The sequence below is a fragment of the Littorina saxatilis genome, unplaced genomic scaffold, assembly GCF_037325665.1.
Source record: "Littorina saxatilis isolate snail1 unplaced genomic scaffold, US_GU_Lsax_2.0 scaffold_785, whole genome shotgun sequence".
Classification (NCBI taxonomy): Eukaryota; Metazoa; Mollusca; class Gastropoda; order Littorinimorpha; family Littorinidae; genus Littorina; species Littorina saxatilis.
In genome coordinates this window covers 7,501-27,500 of record NW_027128803.1, presented here as the reverse complement: position 1 = coordinate 27,500, position 20,000 = coordinate 7,501, and the positions used below count along the sequence as shown (strand labels likewise).

The following is a 20,000-nucleotide window of genomic DNA, read 5'->3' as shown; positions in this document are numbered from 1 at the left end:
CATCTATCAAAAGTAGAGTGTTTTCTCCAGAGGTTGCGCGAGCCATTCAGATCAATCACTAACAGACTGGGGTGTGTGTGAGTGTAGAGGGGGGGGGGGGGGGGGGGGGTATACATCGATTGTGGAGGGGAAAAAACAACACTTCAAGGGTGATGCATCTAATGGGTCTCTCTCCCCTCCCCTTCTCTCTCTCCCTCTCCTTCTCTCTCCCCTCCCCATCTCTCTCTCCCCTCCCCTTCTCTCTCTCCCCTCCCCTTCGTCTTCGTTTTCTTCTCCGTCGTGTTTCAATTCCTCTGACGTATGTTTTTGTTAAAAATCCGCTAACCTCAGTTAACCTCCATTATCAACATGCATAGTCTTTCAAAATAGCGAGAGAGCGAGAGAGAGAGAGAGAGAGAGAGAGAGAGAGCGAGAGAGAGAGCGAGAGAGAGAGAGAGAGAGGGAGAGAAAGAGAGAGGGAGAGAGCCAGAGAGAACTCAGAACTCAGAACTTTATTACATAAGGATAAAGGTTTTAGGCTTAGCCTAATCTTCCAACCTGTCCTTGGAACATATACAGAGAATAATTGTAAACGAAAGCAAAGACTGCGCACATACACACACACACACATCCACACCCACACATACACACACACATGCACACATAAACTCACACACACACACATACACACACACACACACATGCACACACACACATGCACACACACATGCACACACACATACACACACACACACGTACACACACACACATATACACACACACATGCTCGCGCGCGCGAGCGTGCGCATGCATATCTAAACACAAGCACATGCTATCATTTCATACCTAAAAGGAACAGTATCTAATCAAAGTATTAAACTAGTAAAACATCAAAATAATGGTCGAGTATAAACATAAAAACAAAACACTTAAGAGCATTGCATACATTATCCGAGTACACAATGGAAACTAGACATCAGGGGCAGTTTATAGTGTGCTCAAATGTGAGTGCAACTGCCTTTTAAAGGCCTTTAATGATGCGGATCGTTTGATTTCTATTGGCAAAGAATTCCACAGAGATGATCCTGAAAAAGCTAAGCTGGATTTATAAAGATCTATACGAGGAATTGGAGGAAGTAAATTTTGAGACCCATACCTCTTCGTAACATGTGTAAAATAGGATTGCACATAACTGGGCACATCACCATGAACTACTTTATACATAAAGACAGCCTTATTGTATGCAAGGTGGGTTTTTAGGGGAAGGAAATTAAGGATGTTTAACTTCATTTCTGTAGACATGTGCGATTCATACAGGATAAGTTTTGCAGCACGACGGTACAAAGAATTGAGTTTTAATAAGTGAACATCGCTGCAGCCATCCCACAATGTCGAAGCAAAATTAATATGAGGCATTATATGAGCATGAACGAACATTTTTAATGTTTCAGACTTCGCATAATGTTTGAGTTTTGACAACAAATACAAATTCCTTGATAACACTTTGCAGAGGTTGTTTATGTGTGTTTGCCATTTCATTTCTTCATCAACAGTTACACCAAGTATGCGGTGTTCTTTAACTTGCTGTATTTGAGTTGTACCTAAGGACAGTTGTAATTTAAGAGGACTTAGCTGATGCTTTTGTCTTGTGGTAATAACAATGCTTTTAGTTTTTTCTGGGTGCAGTATCATGGCATTTGATGTGCACCATTTCGCAACTTCGTCCAAAGTGTTCTTCAGGGAAGAATTTACTGATTCCAACGAGGTGTTACTGGTATGGATAGACGAATCGTCTGCAAAAAACTCGCATTTGACTTTATCATCCGATACATGTAAAGGCAAATCATTAACGTAAATACAAAAGAGAATAGGTCCTAATATAGACCCTTGTGGGACGCCATGTCTTACTAGTGCAGTAGACGAATTCTGGCATTGTAGAGTGACATACTGTGTCCGGTCAGCAAGATACGATTTAAAGAAGTCACAGACCGAATCGTTTCTCAAATAATAGTGTAATTTTTTCAGCAATATGGAATGATCGACTAAGTCAAATGCTTTCTTAAAGTCCAAAAACAATGCTCCTGTAACTTCAGACTTGTTCATTGCTGACAGCCAAGCTTCGCAGAGAGACGTAAGAGCTGTGTGGCAAGAATGCTTGGACCGAAAACCGGATTGAAACTGATGGAACAAATTTTGTTCTTCCATGTAAGCAAGAAGATGCTTGTGCACATGCCTTTCTAATGGTTTTGACAAAACAGGCAGTAAAGAAATGGGTCTAAAATTACTTGGGTCTGAGAGATCTTTACATTTGGGAAGGGGTATGACTTTGGCGCTTTTCAATTTAGACGGAAAAAAGTTCTGCTCAATACTAAGGTTATATACAAACGTGAGCGAATCCACAATATACGGTAGAGAAAGCTTCAATAACTTCACGGGTATTTTATCAGGACCCATGGACTTTTTATTCTCCATGTTTTCAATAAATGTTCCGACCTCATGAACTGCAATCGGAGGAATGATAAACGCTTCATTGTTTATTCTGTTCCGCTTGCAGAATTCGTCCAATTTTTCAAAACAGTCATCTCTATCCCGAGAATTTGTTTCTGCCACAGAAGCCTTCAATTTATCCGCTAAAGATATAAAATGATTATTAAATTCTTCCGCAGATAGTTTTGTTAGATTAGCAGTTGACCTTTTCCTAGATTTATCAAGGATTTCATTTACTGCCCGCCAAATTGTTGCAGTATCTTTCTTATCGGAAATTAATTTATCAAAGTAACCAGTTTTGGATTGTCTCACACGGTTTAACACCTCATTCCTCTGCTGTTTATATTCGTCTGTCATCTTATTTTCCTTGAAATAATCTCTCAGAGCCATCGCCTCTATAATATCTGATGTTAACCAAGGCGGAAGTCTGGCATGTTTTACTCTATGCTGACGCAGGGGCACGTGCTTATCTATAATTGTGCTTAAAATGCTATACAAGTGATCAAAAGCATCATCTGCAAGACTGAAATCAAAAACGCTCTGAAATGGAGCTTCACTAAGATCACGAAAAAATGCAGACTCATCAAAATGTCTAAAACTTCTGTATTCTATGGTCGTGTGGCCTTTTGGTCCTGATTTAGGCAAGCGCATAGAGACCGAACAAAAAATAGGCATATGATCGCTAATACTGGAATTGGACACATACACATTAGAAACAATCTTCTTATTATCAGTATATATGTGATCAATAAGAGTTGCAGTTGTGTCTGTTATTCTTGTTGGGTTCAGAACCAGTTGATGAAGACCTAATAAAGTTGTTGTTGAATTCCATACTGTTTGAGGCTTATTCAGATTAATATTAAAATCTCCAAGCAATACAATATCTTTATTGCGTGATTTGACTTTATCCATCATCTGAATGAAATATTCTGACCAAATCGACGTTTCGGCAGGGTTACGATATATATAACCTATGAGCAGAGGCGAGGATTTACAGTTTTTTACTTCAATCCAAATGCACTCAATATTGTCGTCCTCTAAATCAGTTCTTCGTGTTGCAATTTCAGAAATTGATTCATGAATATAGACTGCAATGCCTGTCTGATTCTTCCTTGCGCTGTCGCGTCGCAAAACAGAGTATTGGGGAATGTAAATCAAGTTATCGGCAATTCTCGAGTCGAGCCGTGTTTCGCTCATCCCAAAAACATGAACTGGCTTTGAGCTTTGGTTTAGCAGCACGCATATATCAGGCACTTTGTTAACGAGATGATAGACATTAAGATGTCCAACCTGGAGAGTGTGTTTTGACACGTTTAAATTCATAATATAATAAACAAAATTATTAACAACAACCAAAAATCTGAGAGATGAAATCAATAAACAAACACGGAGAAAAATTAATGCACAAAGAGTAAAAAGTGAAGCAAACAAGTTACGACTTCAGTAACTGGCTAACTTAAGCGAAAAGTCAAGTGAGAAGTAGTAAATCAGAATTTTAAAAAAAAAAAAAAAAAATTCTGCGAAATGTTATAAGCGTTCGATGCACAGCAATTATAAATGTTCCTGCTAGCACTGCACTCATACACATACAGAATATGATAGCATAAAATTGAACAGTTCGAACAGGGATGAACGATGCGCTACATTAAATCCCCACAACGCCAACACGAGAGAGAGAGAGAGAGAGAGAGAGAGAGAGAGAGAGAGAGAGAGAGAGAGAGCGAGAGAGAGAGAGAGAGAGAGAGAGAGAGAGCGAGAGAGAGAAAGGGAGAGAGTGAGAGCGAGAGAGAGAGAGAGAGAGAGAGAGAGAGAGAGCGAGAGAGAGAGAGAGCGAGAGAGAGAGAGAGAGAGCGAGAGCGAGAGAGAGAGAGAGCGAGAGAGAGAGAGAGAGAGAGAGCGAGAGAGAGAGAGAGAGCGAGAGAGAGAGAGAGAGAGAGAGAGAGAGCGAGAGAGAGAGAGAGAGAGAGAGAGAGAGAGCGAGAGCGAGAGAGACCGAGAGAGAGAGAGCGAGAGAGAGAGAGAGCGAGAGAGAGACCGAGAGAGAGAGAGAGAGAGAAAGAGAGACCGATCGACAGACAGACAGACAGACAAACGCAGACAGACAGACGCAGACAGACAGACAGATTGACAGACAGGCAGGCAGGCAAACAAACAGACAGACAGACAGACAGACAGACAGACACAGACAGACAGACTGACAGACAAACAAACAGACAAACAGACAAATAGACAGACAGACAACAGACTTACAAAATGACAGACAGACAGACTGACAGACAAACAGACAAACAAACAGACAAATAGACAGACAGAATGACAGACTGACAGACAGAGAGACAGACGCACCGACATACAAAGAGAATGTGAACAATCAGCGCTGTTCAGGTGACCCCATTCATCCCAGTTCATTCACCTTCCATTTATTGGCATCTCTTCCGTCTTCCATCAGGGCCAGACATAGTATCCTGGAGGTTTTCGAAATAATATGGCAGTACGGAAGAAGTCGCGAATCGGAAGAGGGATATGGAGAGGGATGAGGCAGGTTGCGTAGACATAGTCACATGGAACCAGAGGACACACAAGCCCCGAGATACAGCATACTTTGTGGGGGAGAAGGGGGAGACAAATTGTGTCTGATGATGGTAGCACTGATCATGACCGAGATATGGCTTTTAACTCGAGCGTGACAAACGAGGAATCGATGGAGCTGTCTCAAGGGCGACGCTCTGTAATCAACTGGACGATGAGAAAAGTGACATCGTTGCAATTGGACGTCAAGACCCGAGCTCAGTGCTCAGGGTACGCCTGATGGGAGTGGGAAGGGAGCTGTGAGATTTGAGATGTGAGATGTTACATGTGACATGTTAGATATTAGCTGTGATATTTGAGCTGTGAGATGTATGAGGTGTGAGATAGACGAGCTGTGAGATAGATGAGCTGTGAGATATATGAGCTGTGAGATTTGATATCTATATATATATACGACTAGTGTCTGTGTGTCTGTCTGTGTGTCTGTCTGTGTATCTGTCTGTGTGTCTGTGCGCGATGCACGGCCAAAGTTCTCGATGGATCTGCTTCAAATTTGGTGGGCATATTCAAGTAGACCCGGGACACGACACAACCTGGTCGATATTTCAACACGTGCTCTCAGCGCGCAGCGCGGAACCGATTTTGGTTCCACCTCAGCTATTTTGGTTCCACCTCAGCTTACCCGGGCCCCCATACCGACACACCATAGCCGCTACACCACATCACAACGCCAAAGTTCTCGGTGGATCTTTTTCAAATTTGGACACCGTATTCAGCTACACCCCGGACACAATATCATCGATGAGATATTTCAACACGTGCTCTCAGCGCGCAGCGCTGAACTCATTTCCGTTTTTGTGTTCATTTCACCATTATAAGTAACTCTTCCTTATCTTCTCCAGTGTTTGGCGTTTATCTCCCTTCCTTCGTGTGGCTTTCCCGTTCAGTTGTAAGTTACTACACTGCGCTGTCCACTGCGCTGAGCGTCTTCGGATATTCCCGGCGTTCTGTTACTGTTACCTATTTTTAGAAGGTCAACGCAGTGTACAGAACGTAAATTGGACCCGTAAATTATCCTCACTGTAAAAGTGCAAAGGTCGAATCAATTTATAGCCACGCGAAAAATACACTGTCATCTATCTCTCTATAGATACGGCTTCTCTGTGTGTGTGTGTGTGTGTGTGTGTAAGTGTGTGTGTCTCTATGTAAGCAACACCTGTGCATTCTTCAGTTCTGTTTGTGATGTGGTCTGGCGGCTTTTGTGTAATTTTATGTACTGGCCTTCCTTTGAGAAGCCATAACTTGCTCAGTCCTGTTTGAGTGGAGTTCGCCTCCAAAGGTGATTAACACGGTTACATTCGTTGACAAGGATGGGACTCGATATGGTCAGGAATGGCATTATGGCCACTGAATCATTTTCGTGCTGTTCCCATTCCACGAATCTGGGAGGGACCTAAGCTTGGCGGGTCCATAGTTCGGACCCGGCGAAGCCGGCGTACGGCTCTAAGTACTTCTTCCCGGCGAAGCCGGCTACCCGGCGAAGCGGGTATTCATTCTAGTGTGAAATATATGAGCTGTGAGATATAATTATATAAGCTGAGGTGTGATATATTAGGTGTGAGATATATTAAATGTGAGATATATCAAATGTGAGATATATGAGCTGTGAGATGATGAATGTAAGATGTGAGATATGAGATGTGAGATGTGAGATGTTAATTGTGAGATGTGACTGGACTTGTGATCTGGATTCGAGTCCACGCCGGGAAAGACACAAGTCAACATAATGTGCAGACTCAGAGACTTAGAGACAGCATCCATGTCACATCCCTGATTGCATCTAGATATGCACACACCTGGGTACTGCTAATCTCGTTAAAAAATAAAATAACAGATACATCTCCCAATGATCAAACTATCTCAGGCGTTATTTCAGAGACGTTTCTGACAAATGTAACCTTTACAAGTCCCAGGGACATTCGTTGCACTGTAATTTAGACACACATTCGACAAGTCCGTGCTTCGTCGAAGATTACTTGACCAAAATGTCAACCAATTTGGTTGAAAATGAGAGCGTGACAGTGCCGCCTCAACTTTCACAAAAAGCCGGATATGACGTCATCAAAGACATTTATCACAAAAAGGAAAAAAACCACGGATGGGGATATTATACTCAGGAACTCTCATGTGAAGTTTCATGAAAATCGGTCCGGTAGTTTTCTCTGAATCGATGTACACACACACACACACACACACACACACACACACACACACACACACACACACACACACACACACACACACACACACACACACACACACATACATACATACACACACCACGACCCTCATCTCGATTCCCCCTCTATGTTAAAACCTTTAGTCAAAACTTGACTAAATATAAAAATGAAGGAACGGTTTCTTGGAGCAATTTATTCTGTGTCACTTGCCCGATTCTGTTTCATCGAGACGACTTATTTGTGTCAGTTCTTGCTTTTATCAACAACGCCAGCAGAACAAACTCGTGCGAAGTTAGAAACTCAAATCAGCGATCCAGCAAATGCGTGCAAGATTCGTTGCTGTCAGAAGCGAAGAACAAAGACAGGGTCTATGCATAATTACAGTCTGTAGTTGATTTGTCAAGCAGACTGTTAGACATGTGAGTAGTTGGGACTTACCAGAGACTGATGCCATCCCATGCACATTTCGCAAAGTCTTGTATTTATTTATTGCCTTCCAATTCGCCTGATGATTATTTATCTGTCTACCCATTACAAAAAAAACATTGGTCGATGTACTTGTAAAGGTCTTGCTTTGTCAAAAATTAACGTTTCACTAACATTCTTGGGTTTTTTATTCTGGATTTTGGAACTTTAGCAATCTCTGTTTTCGAGTAGTTGAACGTTGTAACGCTTGTTTGAAGGCATCTATATATATATACGACTTGTGTCTGTGCGTGTGTGTGTGTGTGTGTGTGTGTGTGTGTGTGTTCGCGATGCACGGTCAAAGTTCTCGATGGATCTGCTTCAAATTTGGTGGGCATATTCAGGTAGACCCCGGACACAACCTGGTCGATGAGAATTTTCAACACGTGCTCTCAGCGCGCAGCGCTGAACCGATTTTGGTTTTTCTTTTCATCTTCTCAGATCCATCCCCAGTGACTCTTCCTTATCTTCTCCAGTGTTTTGCGTTTATCTCCCTTCCTTTGTGTGGCGTCAATCCATATTCCCGTTACTATTTTTAGAAGGTCACTGTCCACAACGCTTTCATCCCGGCGAAGCCGGATATTCCCGTTACTCTTTTTAGAAGTTCACTGTCCACAACGCCTTCATCCCGGCGAAGCCGGGTATTCCTCTACTTCTTCCCGGCGAAGCCGGGTAATCGGCTCTACTTCTTCCCGGCGAAGCCGGGTATCCCGGTGAAGCCGGTACCCGGCGAAGCGGGTAATAATCTAGTCCTTGATATATGGTGCCATTATTCAAAACCCCAACCCGAACTTATTGTTTAGTTTTAGTGCCGATCGATCTAATATTGTGACTTGACCAGTAGTACCCCCTTAAATCTTCGACCAGACACAGCCATATAACCTAATCTCAGCTAACATACGCTGCTTCCTTCCTCCTCTTCCGAGCAAACGCTGAATTTCTCTCCCTCGACGGCAGCTCGCAGAAGGTCGATATTTCTGGATTTCTGAACAATGCTTCGCATTAGCAAGGCTAGTGTACCGTCTGCTACCGTTGCGAGCCCAGCTATTCGAGCAATTGGAGTTGTCCGCTTCAATGTTTTCCCTGATTAGTGAATGAAAAAAAAGGCCCGCAGGCTGCTGCGAAAAACCGCCCGTTTCGATTTCTCTGGAACGAAAATAACCGTTTGTTCATGAGTTAGTGTCGGTGTTGTGGACCACAATAATATTTCCACTTTGAACGGGGAAAAAAAGCACACAATAAACCCGCCTGTCAATGGGTTATAGACACACGAACAAACACACACAGATATACAAACACACATACACACAAACACACACACACACACACACACACACACACAATAACACACACACATACACACACACACACACAATCACACAATAACACACACACACACACACACACACACACACACACACACACACACACACACACACACACACACAGAGTCGGTGGGTGAGGGGAGGTGTGAGGGGGGGGGGAGGTAATATATTCCGCGAGAGAAACAAAACCATATTACTCGAACTCTCACTACCATAGAAAATCAATCCGCACTACACCGGAAATGACAAAATCGCGCCTGCGCACTCAGCATATTTTTACCAGGAGATGAAGCCGTATTGTTCACATAGTGAGAATTGGGGGAGGGGGTGGGGGAGAGAGAGAGAGAGAGAGAGAGAGAGAGAGAGAGAGAGAGAGAGAGAGAGAGAGAGAGAGAGAGAGAGAGAGAGAGAGAGAGAGAGAGAGAGAGAGAGAGAGAGAGAGAGAGAGAGAGAGAATACGAATACGAATACGAATACGAATACGAAAGTTTAATTGCCATAGGCCATCGGCCCCTTGCAAAGGGGATATCACACATTACGCGCAACGAAGGCACGGTACAAAAACAAACGGGTGGAAAACCGAACCCGGAATTAGTATCCACTTGGTCACATCCAAGTCGACAGTGTCTTTGGTCTGAAACTGTTCCGTTTTAACAAGATATTTTTCAATACCGATCGCGGTTTGTCAGTCACAACACAAATATGAATCGGTGTTCCCACAAGCTGTTTAGCTTCGTGAAAAGTCAGTCTGGCATGGCACGCAGGTAGCATTGTACCAATGTAGACAGGACCTGGAGATCTTCAGTCAAATGGTCGATTTCTTCTCGAAAGGTGTTGCGGTCGACTTGGGGCAGACGCCGGATAGTTGGGGGCATGTCATCTTCTTGTCGGTACGACATGGTGGCTCCCATGGGGTCGCCTTCACGCGGCGGGAGCGTTTAAACAGAGCTACCCCACCCCTTTACTTCTCTTCTTTTGTCTTATTTCTGCCTTACCAGTCCTTTCACCTATATTTCCTTCCAAGAAAACTCTCCCTACTATTCCCTGCAGTTTTCCAATTCTTTTCTTGTTGTCTTATTTCTACCTGACTGGATCCATCACCTTTATTTCACTTACCAAAAGTCTTCTTTTCCACATCCTTATTTCTCTGCACCCCGCATGTCGTAAGAGGCGACTAACGGATTCTGTTTCTCCTTTTACCCTTGTTAAGTGGTTCTTGTATAGAATATAGTCAATGTTTGTAAAGATTTTAGTCAAGCAGTATGTAAGAAATGTTTAGTCCTTTGTACTGGAAACTTGCATTCTCCCAGTAAGGTCATATATCGTACTAAGTTGCAAGCCCCTGGAGCAATTTTTTGATTAGTGCTTTTGTGAACAAGAAACACTTAACAAGTGGCTCTATCCCATCTCCCCCCTTTCCCCTATCCCATCTCCCCCCTTTCCCTCGTCGCGATATAACCTTCGTGGTTGAAAACGACGTTAAACACCAAATAAAGAAAGAAAAAGACGACATGGTCTCGGCTGTTTCACAGTCATATGTCAGTACGTAGTCGTCTCCCCTTGCAATCAGCTGTTTCTTGCCACCTTTTCTTTCACAGACGACTTTTATGAGAGCGCGGTTTCTGTTTCTGTTAAACAGTCTTGCTTTCAGTTGAATGTTCTTTGAGCAGTTTAAGGCTAGATCGTATACATCGCCTAGATCAAATTCTTTGTCTGTTGCTGCCAGTTCCGCTGCAGTGGTTTCATCGTCTGCTATCGGTGACGTCACATCGCAACACACCTCTGACCTGACATTATCGGCGCACGTGGCTGACTTTGTTGTGAGAGAGAGAGAGAGAGAGAGAGAGAGAGAGAGAGAGAGAGAGAGAGAGAGAGAGAGAGAGAGAGAGAGAGAGAGAGAGAGAGAGAGAGAATTGAATTGAATTGAATTGAATTGAATTGAATTGAATTGAATTGAACTTTATTTAACAAGGATTAAGATTTAAGGCTACGCCTTTTCTTACAGTCTGTCCTTGGGACGCACAGACACACAATGATAAAATTGAAAAATTAAAAATTAAAAAGTTAAAAAGTTTACAAACAAAAGGAGGTCAGATAACTTCAGCACGTGATGATAAAGATGACGATGATGATGATGATGATGATGATGAAGATGAGGCATGAAGAGCATACATATGTGGTTATTCATAAAATCAAATGCATACTATGTAAGTAATTATAAGTACAAGCTGGTAGCAATCGAACATGTAGCAATAGTACAACAAAAATATGTTCAGAATATACAATGCACAGCATATCTTTGGCGTAATACTAAGTGTGGTAAATCAAAACGCGTTAAACTACTCAGACATTAAGTGTTTTTTGACACATTTTTAAAAACTTTTTAATGACTTTAAGTGCTTAAAGGATGATGGAAGAGAGAGAGAGAGAGAGAGAGAGAGAGAGAGAGAGAGAGAGAGAGAGAGAGAGAGAGAGAGAGAGAGAGAGAGAGAGAGCCTTGAAAAAATTGGAGGTAGAGGGGAGAAGAAGAAGGAGGAGAAGAAAATAGTTCACTCTTAATGCAAAAAAAAAACAGGTAGCTTCTGGGCTGTTTAAAGGCAGGCAGACATCAGGTGGTTATTTAAATCAAAATAGCTCTGTGAGGTGTGTACGGAAAATACAAGAGGGAATGCTCTTTCGTTAGTTGAGGCAAACTTTTCTACGTGACCTCCTACACATGGCGAGTCGCGCGTCTGGAGACAGATCTCCCGCTAGTTACCGGCCAATAATATATCTCCCCTTGCTAATGACATCGCTATGGGCAATTCATCAAAATGGAAAGCAAACCTTTGGTGGCCATATGAAGCGGGCAGAACTTTAATAACATGGGCAAGCCACATGAATCTATTGATTTGGCGGAGAACAAAGTGTTGATCAAAAGCAGAAATCGCAATCGAGATTCGTTGCTACCAAATACGTACCGAGAGAGCGAATATAAAAAAAACTTGACTAAATATAAAAATGACGAAACCATTATTTCCCAACACCTTCCAAACATATAGATAGTGTGTGTGTGTGTGTGTGTGTGTGTGTGTGTGTGTGTGTGTGTGTGTGTGTGTGTGTGTAGGTGTGGGTGTACCCATGTTTCCACAGGTTTGGTTGCCTAAATCACCATAAGGCAACCATCCACACGTGGATGGCAACCTAAACTCTGGATGGCAACCTAATTGTGTGGATGGTCGCTTCATTTAACACCGTTAAATTGACTTTTTTGACGGAAAGAATGTCATAACAATGTTCAAAATGACATTCTTTCCGTCCACACGTGTGGATGGTTGCCTTATGGTTAAATTGACACCGTTTAATTTACCTTTTTCACGGAAAGAATGTCATAACAATGTTCAAAATGACATTCTTTCCGTCCTCTATAGGCGACGAAATAGGTCAAATTTTGTGCATTTTTTAGTGCAAAATTCTTCGATGCCGGAGCGAGTACTGCACCCAGTGCTGTTGTAGTGCAAGTGCACTAGAAAGGCACTACACCCAGTGCCGCCTCTTAGGTAACCATCCACACTTTAGGTGTGGGTGTGTGCGTGTGTGTGTGCGTGTGTGTGTGTGTTCGTGCGTGTGTGTGTGTGTGTGTGTGTGTGTGTGTGTGTGTATGCGTATGTGTGCGCACGCACGTCTGTCTGTCTCTTTCTCTCTCACTGTCTCTCCTCTCTCTCTCTTTCTCCCCCCCCCCCCTATCTCTCTTCCCTTTCTTCCGAACTATACCTGTTCTCTTCACTCATTCTCTCTCTCGCTCTGTTATTGATGTATCAATCGATTGCTCTGTTATCCCAGGTGACAATTGGAATTCCTTGAACCCATAGCTCTACTTCGTTGCAAGCAACCACGGGCAGCAAACCAGCCTAGACCCGCGCCAACGGTATCACCACCACCACCACCAACGCAACAACACAACGTGGGAGGAAAAGATCAACACTCCAAAATGGCAGCTGCTTTTTCCTGCTTCCGGGACTTCAACTTTCCCTTCGCCGTGCTTCTCCCCCTCTTTCTTTGCGTCACTTCCTCTTCTTCCGACGTCCCCATGTCGTCATATCCGCTTCCGGGCATACGCAGTACGCACTTTCACGCTCTCAGCGAGCGAGAGATCCAGGATACTCCGTGGACACACGCGGACGTTCGGCTGCCGGATCCGGACTCGTACTCAGAGAGGCTGGATCTCGCTCTCCTTCAGAGCGCCACCTCGTGGATCGAGATCCACTGGCAGCTGGTGAACAGCACCGGGTCTAAAGCGGGATCCACACGCTTCTCTCGGGTGCGCTGCCACATCGGAAACACCACCATCCTTCACAACTTTTTCGGACCCGCGAACCAGTTTCGGATTCCCAACCTCTCGTCCAATACGGAGTATATGGTGTGTGTGGAGGTGATGGAATCCACCTCGAACTATCTGCACTTTAAATGTGCCCGCTTCGGTACTATCCCGCTCGTCAGACCCGACAGCATTATGGGATTGTTCCTCGCAGTTGGCTACTTCGCCCTCTTGATTTTCACTGGCTTCGTCACGTGGAAAGTGCGCGTGCGCAAGCACGTGGCCAGTCACAAGGCAGAGAACGATATGGAGCTCAGCGCAAGGAACAGTACCGTTCGTTTCTCCGAGATTGAAGAGCACGCGCATTTGAATTCCAACCGGCCAGAGCTAGAGACCAATGACATTTCGTGAGCGATTCGTTGAAGTATTGGTGGTTTGAAAAAATAAAATATTATTAAGACGTATTAAGACCTTTCTTTGAAAATAGTGCTGTGGAATATAGAAGGTCGTTAAATATGTTGACACGCTGTATAATATTATATGTTTACGACTTTATCTTCTTTGCTACACATTAATTCTTACCCTTTGCTTCAGGTTCTGCCATTGCAGCTGTATGCTTGTGCCAGTACAGTATAACCCCCCTTTTAAGACACCGCCCCCCCCCCCCCACCACCACCACCACCATCATTTTAAGACTTTCTCCTTATTAAGACCTTTCTTTTTCAGATTGTCTCTTCATAACCTCTGTACATTTACCCCCATTTCTAGATTCCTTCCTTTTTAAGACCTGGTTTACTCAGATTTCTTGAGGTCTTAGAAAGGGGGTTCCACTGTATCGTTTTCTATTTTTATCAATACATTTTACATTTAAACATTCCTTCTTTTGTTGACCATGCCATGCTAGCAAGAGGACCTGTATTCCTGTGTAAAACAACCATCTACCCCAACGAAGATCCGCCCACGTTTTCACATGGGACTGATGTGTAAGGCCAAAAAAAAAAATAGGTGTGGTTACGGTAACATAGCCCAAAAAAATAGGGTAGGTAGGTAGGCAATCACTTTTTTTTTTTTTTACTTTTTTTTCTAATGTGTAACAAATTAAACCTACTTGACAGGGAAATAAGTGTGCGACTCGGGCGCTTTCGCTTTCATTGCGTGTTTTGCACTCGTTTTTTTTTTTTTTTTGGTGGCAAATGTAATAAAAAGTTATAGGGTCGGCCCCTAAAAATAGGGTAGGTCGGGTTACCGTAACCACACCTATTTTTTTTTTAGGCCTGAGCATCGTTTTGCAAAGACTCGCACCAAATTTCTTAATGTTGACTCCTTCTGAGAAACAAACTGAAGTAAGCGCTCTAATTGCACACAACATGTGCAACAAGAATAAGTGAGGGTTATGCGGAACCTGAGAGAATAACACGCATTGGAATGAGCAAGTGGCTTCATCCTGTGATCAAGAGATTATTCCACAAAACAAATCTCACTCTGCAGAGAACGTTAGCTGCAAGGCTGACGTTCCTGGGTATATCTCTATACAAAAGCATGCAAAAAAACTGGGCGGCTCTAGTGATGATTTACAAGATCGTCAATTTACACGCAAAGTTTGGTTGGTTGATTATTATTTGTTATCTTCTATTCAGCTGATGTTGCCAACACGCCCTTGATAGCTAGTGTATCGATTGAACATTGGATTTTACTTCTTTGAGTCATGTGACGTCAGAGTCCTACAACAACGCATATTTAAGCGTATAGTCGAGACTACAATAGAGTGCATGTTTGTGGGCATTCAAGCATAACAGGAATTTTGACTAAAATCGATCGATACATAAATGGTATTTGTATTTTTGACCAAAATATTACATTTTACATAGATTTCGACAGTCGGTCTCGGGGAACACTGACTGTCTCGATCTGTGTAACATGTCATAGTTTGGTCAAACACACAAATAACGTATGGCATCTTTGAACACATTATTCAGATGGCGCACTCCGAGAGGCTGAATCCTCCTCTTCTGCGGAGCGCCCCACCTCTTCTTTCCTTTCTGCAGAGCGCCACTCGTGGAAAGAGATGCTTCTCTTCTGCAGAGCGCCACTCGTGGAAAGAGATGCTTCTCTTCTGCAGAGCGCACCCTCGTGGAAAGAGATGCTTCTCTTCTGCAGAGCGCCCCCTCGTAGAAAGAGATATTTCTCTCCTGCAGAGTTCTTCCTCGTGGAAAGAGATGCTTCTCTTCTGCAGAGCGCCACTCGGGAAAAGAAATCTTTCTCTCCTGCAGAGCGCCACTCGTGGAAAGATATCCTTCTCTTCTGCAGAGGCCCCCCCCCCCCCCCACCCAACTCCCTCGTGGAAAGAGATCTTTCTCTTCTGCTGAGCTCCCACTCGTGGAAAGAGATCTTTCTCTTCTACAGAGCCCCCTCGTGGAAAAAGATATTTCTCTTCTGCAGAGCGTCAATCGTGGAAAGAGCGCGCCCTTGTGCATAGAGCTACGCCGACAGCTCGATTGTCAACAGCAGCGGTTCTCTTGCGGTTTTTACACGCTTCTCTTATAATTATGGAAAAGGAAACTGCTGTGATTTTTGAAGCACATGATTAACTTCGTACTATTTCTTGTGTGAGTATTGTCAAAGCAAGATTTTACCTTTGAAATGTTCCTTCCTTCTCGTTAAGATCATATTGTAGACCATTGCAGACCTGTCAGGACTTTTATGAGGGTATTCGGATCATCTGCCGCTTGGACACATACGAAAACTCACAAACGTGGCTGAGAGACAAAGGGACGTAAGCGCTCTACGTAGATGCATACAGCATGTGCAACAAGGGTAAGTGATACTTATACGAAACCAATCTCCTGGTACCTGAGAAAAAAAGCAAGCGTTGATGAAAGAAGATGAAAGTCGCTTCTTCATTTCAATGCTTGTTATTCTTTCGGGTGTCAGGAGATTGTTTCCGCATCACTCTCTCTTAATCTTGTTGCACATGATGTATGTAGTTAGAGCGCTTGCGTCCCTTTGTTTCTCGGATCCTAGAATGGCGCTCTGCCTTTTTTTTAATTTAAAATATTCATCACTGTGACTGCGTTTTGTGCAGATAGGGGATTTTCTCTGAGTTAATTTTGTAAATTGACACATGCACAAGTTATAAAATGAAATCAGTAAAAAGAGTTTCTCTGTACAGGTTTATCTCCAAGGGGAAAGACGATCGTGTTATATGTTCTTCAAAAATGTTAAGAACCCGTCAAGAAAACGGTCGTATACCATCTTTGAACCTTTGCTAAAAAATAAGGTTCAAATAATTTACTTGAAACTGGCCTTTTTTTTCAATTCACAAAAGGAATGTAAGGCTTGCTCTGGAAACATTTTCGACACACGGTTGTTTTGCGCCAAGCTCAACACGTCACACGATTCTAATTCTGCCTTTGGGAGAAAAGGGGCTGGTTTCAACGTCGGCGCAAACTATGCCATGTCAAATCTTGTGCTGCACGTGCTACAACAGGGTCCTGGCCATGAACGCTGATCAACCGTTTGTGTTTGAAAGCCGTCACACTGACGGCATATTGCAGTGTAGCAGCATGTTATGCCTCCACGACGAAACCTGATACATTTTCTTGACCGGTCCTTAACTTTTTTTGAGGAGTATTTAGGTTAAAGCCTGAAAGTATCAATGTTGATAATTTTATACAAGATAGTTCATTCGAGGGGAAAAGTATCTTGACTTAATTTTCACCGCTAATGTTGTTCTCCTTTTATTGTAATTACTTTTCAAGCAGCTTCTTGCGAGTACCAGGATACAAATGTGTATCATCTGATGTCAATGGATAATTATTATCTTTTTGAGAACTTTAGTATGAATGATCAATATTATTACTGATTGATTTATTGATTATGAATGATACATCATTATTATTGCTGATTGATGAATATATTCTAAATGATTGGTATTATTTCTGATTTATTAATTGATTTAATTTGTACGATTAGCTGTAAAGATGTTTGTTTGCAAGGCAACGTCAGCCCAGTCTCTTTTTTTGCTACATGTACAATTGTACCGCTTGCAGACTGCCTTCGTCTGTATGAACCACCTTCCGAAGCATCGCAGAACCGTTCAGGATTGTTCCAGGATATGAGGATCTGTCGACTTGGACACACACCAAAAATCTGTTTTCTGTGGAATGTGGAAATTGTTGGTCAAATTATGTTCGTAACTGACACCAAAGTTAACTCAGCAAACAAGCAAACACATATATCTATGCACTGGAATTAGCTAGGCTTGTGCTCAAGCAGAAGGTTTGTTCATATCCCATGAAGAAAGCTGGACAGATTGAATGGTGGTTGTGACCATGATTGTTCAATGACAGAACACACCGACTGAACCAACCAAGACGTCTCTTCTTGGCCCTCTCTTCCAACGTAAAATCCCTGACGTCAAAGGCGAAAGAAAGTTCAAGAAGACGTCATAATGCGAATAATTGCGTCACACACACAAAAATAATAACAATTCTTCTGCATGTCTCCAAGGAACTGACACAGAATTTGGAAAACGAAGTTTGTCTCGTTCACTTCCTCTAATCAGCAGTAGAAAATTACTTGTAAAGTCACCGACAACCTGTGCATATATTGGTATCGTATGTAATAAAACGAGAAGGATGGTATACCTTTAACATTTCTCTTCTTCTGCGTGCATACGTGAGAGCAGATAATGTTTCTCTTCCATACTTTTAACTATGCAAGAACATTCTCCCCTGACCAAATAATAATAATCTGCTTTGCTCAAGTGGTATAATGTTCTTTTGATCAGTCTACGTGTTTTGTATCTGTATAGTGTGTTTTCTTGTCTGATCAAAGACACTTTAGAACCATGAGTGTGATATACAAGGTTGTCGTCACCAAGACTGAGACTGGTCTTTTTTGCACAGAATCAAATGACGACATTTATAACAAATGACGTCATTATCAAGATTGGTACATAACGTATTATTGTGCATAATTTCTTTGTGATCCGTTGTGTTTTCGTAAAGATACAGTGTATTTAGTCATGTAAGCGAGAGACACTGGCCTAAAAAATGGCGGCAAAAAGCACATTTTCAGAGAAGGATTTTCGATCCTACATCAAAATAAGAACGGCACTTGGTAAAACGGCCGGTGACATACTTGAAGAGTTGAGAACTGTAAGCCCAGGCACAGCACCATCTCGCGCGACAGTTTTTCGGTGGGCAAAGCATTTCTCAACAGGGAAAACGTCTGTGGAAGATGCAAGGGGAAAAGTGAAGAAACCACCTGTAACCGACAATAAAATGGTGTCCCATGTGCAACGGTTAGTTGATGAAGATCCCCGAGTGAGCAGTCATTTTATCGCCGAAACACTGGACATTTCGTCGTCGTCTGTCTTGAGAATTTTAAAACACAAACTTGGATACACAAAGGTGTGCGCGCGATGGGTACCACATTTCCTCACTGAAGAGAACAAGAGGTGTAGGGTTACGTTTGGCCAACGTCTACTCAAGATATACGACGGATGTGATCAAAAACGCTTGGATGAGATCGTGACTGGAGACGAAACTTGGGTGTACTTCTTTGAGCCAAAAAGAAAAGCTCAAAACAAAGCATGGATAAAAAAAAAGGTGCCAATGCCCCTCGGATCGTGCGAAAAAGTCGCTCCGGCAAGAAGGTTTTATACACAATATTTTATAACACAAAGGGCGTCATTTTTCAAAAACCACGCGAAAAAGGCAGAAGCATCACTGGGGTGTACTACAAGGAAAAAGTTCTTGCTGGCATCGTTCGTTACTACAAGAGAGCCAGACCAACTACAGGATTGAAAGGGATCAAATTACTTCATGATAACGCACCTGCTCACAAATCCAAGGTGGTGAAAGAGTACCTGGAGGAAGAAAACTTTGAAACTTTGCCACATCCTCCCTACTCTCCTGATCTTGCACCCTGTGACTTTTTTTTGTTTCCTCATCTGAAAAGACAATTGGCTGGGCGTCGATTTGACAGTCGATCAGCCCTCGGATCGGCTGTTTTCCAGGTGCCAAAAAACGACTTCAAACGGTCATTTCTTGATTGGGTCCAACGACTTAAACTGTGTGTAGCCGCTAAGGGAGAATACTTCGAGGGTTTGAAATAAAAAACAACTGCATCATCTAAAGATTTGCCGGTTTTTGAGACCAGTCTCAGTCTTGGTGACGACAACTTGTACTTTGACGATTTGTGTTTTCTTTCAATGATTCATCTTTCTTTGTTGTTGTTGATTTACTTTGGTTGACCTCCTTTTGTTTGTGACACAATGTAATTATTCATTTTCGTCAGAGATACGGTTATCGTGTGTGTGTGTGTGTGTGTGTGTGTGTGTGTGTGTGTGTGTGTGTGTGTGTGTGTGTGTGTGTGTGTGTGTGTGTGTGTGTGTGTGTGTGTGTGTGTGTGTGTGTGTGTGTGTGTGTGTGTGTGCTAAGATACAGCATTTTGTAAAACAAGTTAACAAGTTATAAATCATGGCTGATACATTCCTGTCATTTTCTTTCTCTTCCAAGTGTTGTCGTGATTTTGTTGATGACAAGTTGTTTGTCTCGCATTTACGTATTTGCATTTGAAGACAATATCAAATGTTTACTCTTGTATTGTTGTTTTTATTATTTTTATTTGTGTGTTTTTTTTACTTCTGAATTACAGCAGGAATCTTGTATC

At 42.7% G+C, this 20,000-nt stretch overlaps 1 protein-coding gene across 1 annotated transcript in view; it reads left to right on the top strand.

The window, feature by feature from the left end:
• Positions 1–20,000, top strand: part of LOC138957121 (uncharacterized) — a 44,527-nt gene that overhangs the window by 24,265 nt on the left and 262 nt on the right. Inside the window, exons 2-3 of the mRNA XM_070328285.1 lie at positions 12,848–14,303; positions 14,595–20,000. The exon at positions 14,595–20,000 is cut by the window's right edge and continues 262 nt beyond it. Coding sequence (XP_070184386.1) covers positions 12,996–13,733 — 738 coding nt within the window. The 5' untranslated portion in view covers positions 12,848–12,995 and the 3' untranslated portion in view covers positions 13,734–14,303; positions 14,595–20,000. The remainder of the gene's footprint in view (positions 1–12,847; positions 14,304–14,594) is intronic.